Consider the following 11,114-nt stretch of genomic DNA (forward strand, 5'->3'; position numbering starts at 1 on the left):
AGATGCGTGGGCACATGCTGACAACTGCGTAAAAGCAAATACTAATCGACACCACTGAGAGCAGCATTACAGGCCATTGCCTCACGCCCAGCCGTACTGTCAGCATCCTGTCACAGTCAGGGTATGATCTAATGTGAACTTCACAGGGTATTCAGCCATTGGGGTATTCAAGGGAATGTATGTGTTCAGTGTGAAGGGCACTGCAAACTGATTATTAGGGAAATCACACAACAGTCATTGCATTCCACCTCAGTACTATGCAAAATTTGGCTAAAATAAATGACATTTTTATTTAGCTTGGTCCACTTCAGGTCTCTACGCAGGTGTTTGAGGGTGTAGTCAAAGTCCCTTCAAGGAGAGTCGGTTCACTCTGCGGCCAAATTTGCAACACCTCCAGGCAGCTATTTCGGTCATGCAAGACCAACTTCTATCTACTTGAATGGAGAAATAGCAAAAACTGCTTGCTGAACTCACATTTAAATAATGTATTTCAATTCAGCAATAAGAACTGACATGAACTGTCCAATAAATGTTGTTCCTTATGCTCAAATATAAAAAAGTGCATGTTTCAGGTTGGTCTAGCAAATGTGCATGTGCAGTCCTATGCAGACCGTTTTCATGGGAACTGGAACTTCTAACAACAACTGCTGTGATGCAATGACTTTACCAATCAGTGACTGGCTCTTTTATTTACAAGGTGGGACTTATTCCACCATATTGCACATTGCACTTTTTTCAAATTCATAGTAATATGCGTGAATTGTCTTGGTGTGTGTGTGTGTGTGTGTGTGTGTGTGTGTGTGTGTATGTATAACAGTTAAGAAGATGCATACATATAAACTTCATACATTTATTTTCATATTAAATATTATCACTAAATTTACATTTATTTCAATATAAATAAATAGTATAAATAGTGTATATTAGTAATAAATAGTATAATATTTAATATATATTTAATGCAAATGCATGCATGCATATATGTATGTGCATGCATACAGTGTGTGTGTGTGTAATGATGTCATCATCACACACAAAAATCTTAATCTATATGACTGTCTGTGTGATGACGTTGCAGTACGTTTTAAATGCTTCCGATAGTTATTAATTTCTTATATGGGCAAATCAATGGAAGAGACACTTTAATTGATATAGAGGGCTGGATAGAGTGAATTAGCAGATAAGCCCTATTGAAAGAGACATTTGTTAGTTGTGATGAGGTCAGGGGTGTCTTTGCGGAGCCACACGGATGGGCTATTAAATTAATTGCTTTGCTAATTAAACCAATATCAAAGCACATCTGGCGAGTCCCTGATGCACATTCTGGGCAATCATATCAAAGCAAAGCATACCTCAAGTTCACGGGGTGAGATGGCTTCATCAAAACAGGCTTGAAATTTTGGCTCTAAAACATCAGCATTAATCTTGAATGGGTTATAGCAAATTTCCCGCTTGACTGTAATCTCTCTGTCTGTGAGGTGACTGCGACAGGGATTGATATTCTTCTCCAACAGCCAAGGTGTCTGTTATTGATCTTCTGTAGGATTTACTTTGTTAATTAATGACTCTGTTATTGATTCTCTTTGTAAATATACAACCGCTCTTGCTAGGAGAGGAACTGTACATTTGATTTCAATCAGTAACTCTTAAGTAATGAATGAGTGGCTTCGTTTTTTCATCAATCAGTCCTTGACATTTAGCATGTGTCAGCTGAAGTGAGCCATTTCCTATGCTGCTGTATGTTTAACCTGATTAAATATGAAACGTTTTTAACTAATGGTCTTGTTTCATTCATTGTCCTTCAGTTACACTCCCCGCTGACGACTCCAACGCCTCAGGACAATGTGTCTCCGGACAGTGAGGTAGGCTCAGCATCAGCATTTGTAAAGACCAACTTGAAGTCTTTGCAGTTTTTACCAATAATAATATTTGCAAATTAATATTGCACTGAACCAAGTCTGTGGAGTAAAGATGTCTAATTCTCTGTAATTCCAGTTATCAGACATGTACTCCAAGGTAGCGAAGAATACTATAAAGGAACCTGAGAATGACTACAGCAGCATCGGGGAGATGAAGGGAATGGTGGCAGAGTCGACTTCCAGTGATCTTTACGCCACGGTTGGGGATGAATACCCAATGGCTCTTGGCTCCCAGCCTCCAGAGGGGCTTACAGAGAATGCAGACCCTTGGTACGAGACCATCAAGATCTCCAAAGCATCTGAAGAGGCTCATCAGGGCAATGGGATAGTGGAACCTGACTATGAGAGTGTGGGGGAACTGGGTCTCAACGGGGAGATCTCCTGTCTCTGACCACTCAACTAAGGGACTGTGGACACTGAGAAATCACTTCTCTGAGGTTTAGAAGTGGAAGTTTGAGTGGTATCACGAGTATAATGCACTTAACCTTTCCTGATTTAATGTTTTTGAGCATAGCATTTATGCACCGCATTGTTTTTGAATATTATAAATGAAAGGGTTCATTCAGACCTGTGACCCAGCACAGGAAAATAAACACTCTATAGTCACTCAGAAGAGGGCCTATTTTGTCCCCACACATTATGAAATAGCTTGCAGTAGGGATTTATCTAATACAAAGACGGCATCTCCATTTGTTGAGCGGGAGTTTTCTGAGCAACTACTCTGTGCTAGCATTTGTTATTTTTAATGTTTTGCTGGGCTGTCGATGTGGGCAATGATGGCAGTTGATCACACCTGCTCTAATCGCTTTCCATGGCTTGTTCTCATTCTATTGAAATCACAAAACAAAATGCTAACAAAAGTATCCCACTACTGATATCCACTAATGTACAGCTGTAATTATGGTTTATTAAAATAAAGAGTTACATTAGGGGGATTAGAACCCAAACCCCTCATACAAAGGAATACTGCTAGTACTACTAGTAATACGACCAAAGATTAAAAATTAACATATGTATGAATATTAAGCCAATATTAAGCCAGAATAACTGCTGCATTGTGAGAATGTAACAACACAAATGTGACTGAAATGAGTTAACATGATGTGAAGACATTTATAATGCTAATGTTATTTCAGATTTGATATAAAATATCAGTATATCACAGACTACTTATCAGGATAGTAAATGATCATGTTTAATTATCTTTGCATATCCTAATTAATATACATGAGCTAAGCCTTCACCATTTTGTGACATAACAAGCAGCACATCTGTGCAACCCCCTTCCCACATGTCTCCACCACTTTTCAAAACAAAGTGACACCAATGGCTGTGCTCTTACGAGAAATATTTTATTCATAATGTGTATTAGTAGTTTCCACGCTTTTGCACGCTGCACCTGCTGTGAGCTCCACTCTGCCTGCCTGTTTTCACGTGATACTAGTTGAGCAACTGACAGAGTTGTGTCCTTATATAACCCCGAGAAGAGAACCAATCAGATCCTGTCAACAGCAGACCTCTCAGCTCAGTCCATTAAGGAACTACACTCATTTTAATCATTCAGAACTGCTGGAGCATTTACTTTCACAAGTAGTAAGCAAGTGATGTGCACATAACGCACATCAAAATATAAATGAGGAACAGTTAAATGTTGCCATCATTCTGAGCCATTTAACTTGTTTATATTCAATATGTCAAATCACAGGCTCTGGTGAGGAAGTGACCTTTTAGGTACGCAAAGTTACGCACACTCATTTATGAGTGTACTAAAAGGGTATTAATGCCATGTTGGCCATTATCTATTGCTGGTGTGAGTTCACATCTTTTCAATTGTTCACTTATTGCCATTTCTGATGTAATTGAGCTATGTTTTATCAATATGTATGTGTGATTTTTTTTAATTGACGCAGCTGTATTGATTGAGTATCAGATACAGTATATATTTCAGATATTGTTTGGTTTTTACATGTAATAGGTACGCAACATTTCAAAAGGCTGAAAAGCACAGGGGAAAAGAGACATCTTTTCAAGGTACTGCCACACTGCAGCTTTGCCTGGCAGCTTAGTAAATGTACTTTATTATCAGGTATGCATTTAGCTGCTTTTACATTCATGTAGCAGAATAATCCAAAAAGCATAGCGCATCCAGACGCTGCATGGGACAACTTCATGCCAAGAGACACTTGTAAATATTCAAAAGACTATTTTGATCTGTTAAATTATGTCAATATGTAATTATAGTTCTGTAATAATTGGCAGCAGCTCTCAAATGACAGCACGTGGAACTTTTATAGTTTGTTTGTATTGAGGAGCTAATGAAACTTTAAGAGTCAGTGGAATGCATGCTGTTTTCTAGATGCATTTTTAATTAAAGAAAGTTTAAAGGAGGTTTATTCACATTTAAAAGGCTAATAACAGGAATATGAATTGCTTTGTAGTTCTTTAGCACTATTTAAAATGTGAGGTTTAATTAAGGACTGTGGATGGAGTCCAGATGTTGTCCGTGTTTGTTTGTAATGGTGTTGGTACAGGTTTCATATTGAGAAGATCCTTGTTTTATTTAATATCATGGTGAAACATTGAACATTTGGTTTCTTCCTCTAACTAAATTCGGTGTATTAAGTTGTAAATAAGAATGAATTTTGCATTTGTTTATTTCATCATAATCTTTGTATTGTGGTATTTGCTTATTAAACAATATAGTCATGCTGGACTAATAATATAATGTGTGTGCATGTTTATTCGAATCAACTGATGCTAATGTGCGTGTGTGTGTATATATATATATATATATATATATATATACATTAGTATCATTTTTTCTTAATAGTGCTATATTTACATGGCAATCTTAGTAAGACAAGAAAGGACATTTATATTGGCTTAGTGCACAAAAACACAATATAATCTCTTGATATTTAATCTGTCAATACATTCTACTAAACTAAATTCTCAAGTGTAGAAAAACAACCTTCAATAAGGCGGTTTTATTATCATGTCAGTACACTGGTATTAGGGGACTAACATATTTCACTGTACAGCCAGCCAGCTATTGATTGAACCTGTGGTCAAAGCAACATGCATTTTCAATGCAAGTGCTAAGGGAGCGGTAGCAAACGAGGGCATTAAATTGATTTTTTATTTTCACTTCATAAAGATAAATTGTTTCTTAAAAGATTAAATCTTTTCAGTCATGCCTTAAGGGGTTATTCCTATAGACAGTTTGTTATAAGCAAATCAAGCACAGCGTAATTATGTTATACTTTGAGAGGCTATGCGAGTGGTGCAGTTCTTTGATCAATGCTACAATCGATTCAGAACTCACACTGACAAGCATATACAACATGTACATGTTTGTGTTTAACCACACAAAGGTAAAAATGTTCAGTTAAGGCTTATAAAGTATATAATGCACGATTGAAACTTGATTGTTTCCATGTGACTGTTTGAACGTTATTTCAGTATAGTCAAATAAGGAAAGAGACACATCTCTCTTCATTATAGTACCTGTTTGGGATACAGTTACTTTCAGTGTATGTGCAAGTACCTCAATTCAAGTTTTTGATTAGTTTGCGACCGACAGTAGTCTACGTTACATTGATATTATTCGTCATAATACATTTTAAGGGAGTAACATGATGTTAGTCTGAATGATAAAGTCATTTTCTCTGCCCAAAAAGGCCTAAACAGTACCTCAAAATATTAGTCCAAATGCATGTTATTTAGAAGGTGAAAAGCACCTGAATGGTCACCTGAATGACAAGATTCTCAAATGCACATCCAATAGAGGTTTAGCCAGAAATAATTATCATGTTAATATAGCGAGTGAGGCTGTTATTCTGCCATCTCCTGTTGTGTTCTATGGAAGAAAGAAACACAGGTTTGGAACAACATGAGAATGACTAAGGCCCGTTCACACCAAGAACGATAACTATATTAGTATCCACACCAGCGGATGATATCGTCTGTTTATTCCAAGCGCACGCTCGTCTGCCCTTTAAACTCTCGAGCTCGTTATAGCAGGATTGATTCTGATTGGCTGTCAATATTTTTATCGTTCATCAGCTGGAAAAAAATCGTTCTGAAAGAGACTTCAACGATATTGTTTCGCTGTGCATTTATCGTTATAACTGTGGCGTGGACTCTGCTATTCTTTAATATGGAGAACGATTTTTAGAACTATATATTTATCGTTATCTTTATAGTTATCGTCCTTGGTGTGAACAGACCTTAAAGGGATAGTTATATATCATATGACGCTATTTTAAAGATCATTATTTTGTGTATTTGGTGTAACAGAATATGTTGACATGCTTTAATGTTCAAAAAACACATTATTTTTCAAATACTGTATATTATTGGTCCTCTATGCCCCGCCTCTCTCAAACACGTAGTTTTCAACAAAGTTTATATAAATATTTTAAATATTTTATCTTTTAAAATATCTAGTTTTACCATCAGTTCAAGCCCGAAAGGGCAACAGAGTCGCATGACAGACACAGTGATGATGCAGTACACGTGGATACACTGTTTACGTAGTTTACACTTTGATTTGAACAAAAATAACGTATCCGCGTGGCACAGCTGACACAAAACAGCATACACAATTTACGTTCAGTGGATACTCTCCAAAATGGCGCTAGGGTGATGCGGAGGAGACAAATTGTTGAATAAAATCTTTTTTTTTTTCTTTTGCGCTCAAAAAGTATTCTCGTAGCTCGTAAAATTATGATTGAACCCCTGATGTCACATGAATTATTTTACCAATGTCCTTGCTACATTTCTGGACCTTGATCGTGTAAGGACCCTTGCTGGGAGAGAGCTCTCAGATTCCATCAGAAATATCTTAATTTGTGTTCCGAAGATGAACGGAGGTCTTACGGGTTTAGAACGACATGAGGGTGAGCAACTAATGACAGAATTTTTCATTTTAGGGTGAACTATCCCTTTAACTGAAGATTACCCCTTTAAGACGTCAAAAATAGAAATATGTCAACAGCGTTTCCTTCTTCAACATAAATCATGTTTAAATATTTGCATTATGGTTAGAGTCAGACAAGTTTATGTTTTGGTATGTGACGACGACGAGTGATTTTCCAAAAACAGTTATTCTACTACTGACAGGTCCCACCAGAGGACCCTCGGGAATCCCTGCCGCCTGTCAATCATTCGCGCCGGGTCACACACAGACGCCTATGACCCTGCTTTGCCGGGATATTGTCATCACTGTTATTAATGTTATGAACATTGACCGGCCTACCTAAATAATAACTACTCAAAGACTCTCTTTTCTTCATGCTTGCGTCATTGTTTTAATCGCAGCAGCGCCCGTTACTTGCGTTTGGAGGGAAACTGCAGGAGAGCGCGAGCGTTAGCGAGTGGAGGCGTGTGTGCCGCCAGCCAATGAGAGCGCACACTGGCTGCGCGAGCGCACATGTTCACAGGCGACATTCCGCCGGTACAGCCAGTGGCTTCGGAAAACTCGGATGGAATTTTCGGAATGGAGTCTTTCGCACACGAAACCGGATTTACGGCGATAAAGGGTGAAAACTGGCTAATAAAACAGCACCCTCGACACTGGGGACGCCAGTTTATATTATTATATTAATCAAATTTCTGGAGGTGCGCTCTTCGGTGATTTATCACATAAATGCTCGTGGTGTGTATTGTGAAAAATACATCGTGTTCATCGACCCCAAACTGCTGCTCCGCTCCGTGTTTTACCACAACCCGTCAGCTATAAGGGAACGGCAAGCAAAACAAACAGGTCGACAGAAGAAAAATATCGGTTGCCGGTCGGTCCTTCGGTCGGACGGTCAGAGAGCTTATCAAGCGTAGCTCATTTGCATGTTGTAACGGTTCGCTGGTCTCGTGTCCCGAACATGCGCGCTGACGCCGGTGAAATAACGTTATGTGGATGCGGTCCAGATCTGTGGTAATGTTGTCGTATTATTCCCATGGTCGGCCCATTATGACGGTCAGTCCGTTCGGGTTTTGTCAGCGTGACATTTCTTGTTTTTGAAGCGACATTGCAGTGCAAAGATCGAAGTAATTGTATTCGCGCATTTCATTGATATATCAACTATGCATACGCGGCGGCTGGTAAAGCGTTCGGTCATTGGGAGCCGCGTGTACGCGCCGGGTTTAACGGGAGACGCGGCTCCGCTCACGGGAGTGATCCAGGCTGTCAAACATGACAACAGAGATGCTTCGACCGGCCATCGGCGCAACGTGTACACGGTGCTCATGCAAGACGGGAGCTTGAAAGAATACACCGAGGAAGAGATTGCACAGATGACTGCGAAAGCACCGCTGAAGTCGAGCTTGAAGGTTTGTATATGTGGTCAGCTGGGCTTCTTGTTGTTGTTGTGTTGCTTGTTGCACACAGAGAGATTGTTTGTTTGATGGTTCAAATAGTTCTCATCTGAACGTGTGAGAGTATATTGCAGTAATGATGCAGATGCTACTAGGTAGTCGTTGGCTCCACGTGAAACATTTTGGGGCCACATTACTTCATAGTTGCAAAATTGTAGAATCGCTCGATACAGATGGTCGTTCAGAAGCGCCGGTGTCCGTGCTCACAATCTAGTGCATTAAACTCTGACACTTTTGGTCTCTCCATTGTTAGATGGAAACAGTTGCAAAAGACTGTGAACTACATATGAATTGGAAATGTACTTTGATTGCATATCGTCTTTACTTTTTAACCTTTTAAGTTTAGACCATTTGACGTTCACTGTACTGTGATGAAGGGTCTATCTATAAAAACATGGTGCTTTAGGAACAAAAACTGGCTGAAATTAGTTAAACTGGTATTTTTCTAGCTGTATTTATGAGTTTGTTTTTGGAATGATGTCATTCCTGACTGTATTTGTGCAATATAAATATCATGCTATTTTGTAAGAATATTTGGAAAACAATTCAAATGTCACTCATCGTACAGTCTTACCAACGTTCTCCTTTCAGCGCGAATCAGATGCTTGAGGATGTCATCATTAAGCATTTTATGTTTTTTTATGGCATTTTATATATATATATATAATTGCAGTATGTTAGAAAAAATATATGTATATTTATTTATTTTGTAATGTATTACTTTAATACAACAAATATTAACGATAAATAACTAGTGTTCGAGGGAGTCAACTCAGTGACGGCTCTGAATGATTCACTATATATTCAAATCGCTACGGGAACTCAACTCTTCTGCTTCGTGAATCTTTTCACTAAAAAGAACCGGTTCATAAGAGTAATTTGTTGGAGAATCGGATATCTCGCGCTGTTCAATACATTCAGCGAACACAACGCAACAGAAAGATGCGAAGTAGCGGTGCTGGAAACACTTGACTAAATGGATGTAATTAAACTATCGCCCGATCACGTGATGAAATCTGACTAAACCGCATATGGACAAACACAAAGTTTCCCCGACTGACTAGATTTTAAATTATTGTCATAAATGAGACTTGTTTTGTTGCATTTGTGGCCGTTGTAGTCGAGGTCTGTAATGTAGGGCTGTGTACGCCGCTGCGTTTAGTGGGTGGATAACCGTGGCAAACAAACACGCTCTGCAGCATTCAGGCGCCAGCAGAAGCATCTGTGCAACAGCCTCCACCTCTCTGCTGCAACCGGCTCTTTCTTAGTGCGTTTTTTATTTATTAATTTTTTTTTTTTCTGTGTTTTTGACATTCATGGCTAGTGCAGTGATCGTATTTTTGTGAATATGTCTTTTGATATTTAATTAATGCTCAGAACAAGCTCCTTTTATTCACTTAACTCCGCGTGATTGCACACTTAGGCTGAGTGAGTTGCTTGCACGTAATTGCAAAATACAAAGTTTTTTTTTTTTTAATAATGACCTAATTGCAGTCATCAAGTTATACAGCCTGAGGTGCCATATCAAAACAAAGAGGGTCAAAATGACAAGAATGGCACCAGCTCTACATTCTTTAACAACCAGAGCTGCAAGACTTGCATGGAAATTATTAAAATAAATTAGAATAAATAACCAAATAAGTATAATACCTGAAATTTGCATGCTATATTTGCATACACATTTTATTTGCTTGCTGCTGTACATTTGATGTTTGTATGTGCTTGTTTTTGGCGAGTATGGCAACTCCCAATCAGACATCCATTTAATTTTTAATCAGTTCCATGCACGTTTTACTCAAGCAACTATTATATACATCACATGCTACCTATTCTCTGGTGACATATGATGGGGAAAAAGTTAAGATGTAAGCAATGCAAGCAAGAAGGGATGTGAAACTAAAGTGGGGGCTAATGGTCCCGGAGCAGCTGCTCCATAACGGCAGCAAAACTCTACAGAGGGTCGTGCTCATGGAATCTGGGGCTTTGGCAAGGCGCCTGAATTCCCAAACAAGTGTCATTCGGCTTGAGGGAATGCCACTTGTTGACTTGCATAGTAAGGAGGGGCTTCGTGTTAAATGGTTACAGTGTGGCATTTTCAGACAAAGGCGGACTGGATTGTTTTCATTCCCCTGTTGTTTCCACTGCTTAATATCAAAATTTAATTAACACGCAGGCTGCCTAACAGTCTTAACTCTTTATGCACCAAGGCTTTGTTGCTGATTTACAGTTTATTCACATGAAATGTTGAGGATTTGGTCATGATGAATGCAAGCTCATAATTACTTTTATAGTAGATATCTCAAACCTTAAAGTGCAGCATCTCACATGTGAACATGCATTGTGTGTTTGTTTTTCTTGTGAATATTCAAATATAAATTAATAATTTGTAGATAATTAATTTCAAGTGCTCATCATTGTGCATCCTGCTCTCAAATCTAATTAATTCTGTTATTAGATCAGTCGAGATCTGTTTAAATTGATTAAAATCCTCTAACTCTTCAGCAAAAACAAGATCTCATTTGAATAGTTTGACTGGCACATGAATTGTGACCCATACACAAAGCAAGGGTGTGTGTTTGTGTCTTGAGAGAGAAAGACTTAATAGTGTGTGAAATTTAAATTTGAACTTGTCAACTGTGCAGTTTTGATTTGACGCTTGAAAGTCTTGCACAACATGATACCGCTTTAACAAATCTGTTCATCTCATGAAAACACGCCAAAGCCTGGCATTCTTCTTGTACATGGAATAGTATTATTCCTGCCCTATGGGAGGTTTAAAGAAAGATTTCACCCCAAAAAAAAAAAAAAAAAAAACATTTA

At 38.4% G+C, this 11,114-nt stretch overlaps 2 protein-coding genes across 3 annotated transcripts in view; both read left to right on the forward strand.

The window, feature by feature from the left end:
- The window catches only part of LOC107743824 (phosphoprotein associated with glycosphingolipid-enriched microdomains 1-like), a 46,551-nt gene extending 43,131 nt beyond the window's left edge, over positions 1-3,420 (forward strand). The window contains exons 7-8 of the mRNA XM_016557246.1: positions 1,806-1,862; positions 1,996-3,420. Of these exons, the coding sequence (XP_016412732.1) occupies positions 1,806-1,862; positions 1,996-2,310 (372 nt within the window). The 3' untranslated portion in view covers positions 2,311-3,420. The remainder of the gene's footprint in view (positions 1-1,805; positions 1,863-1,995) is intronic.
- Positions 3,421-7,670: 4,250 nt separating this feature from the next.
- Positions 7,671-11,114, forward strand: part of LOC107743823 (zinc finger protein 704-like) — a 70,284-nt gene continuing 66,840 nt past the window's right edge. For both annotated transcript variants that reach the window (XM_016557244.1, XM_016557245.1), the window contains exon 1: positions 7,671-8,249. In XM_016557244.1, coding sequence (XP_016412730.1) covers positions 8,004-8,249 — 246 coding nt within the window. In that variant the 5' untranslated portion in view covers positions 7,671-8,003. The remainder of the gene's footprint in view (positions 8,250-11,114) is intronic.

Source organism: Sinocyclocheilus rhinocerous, unplaced genomic scaffold, assembly GCF_001515625.1.
Source record: "Sinocyclocheilus rhinocerous isolate Xijiao unplaced genomic scaffold, SAMN03320098_v1.1 scaffold46, whole genome shotgun sequence".
Taxonomy (NCBI): domain Eukaryota; kingdom Metazoa; phylum Chordata; class Actinopteri; order Cypriniformes; family Cyprinidae; genus Sinocyclocheilus; species Sinocyclocheilus rhinocerous.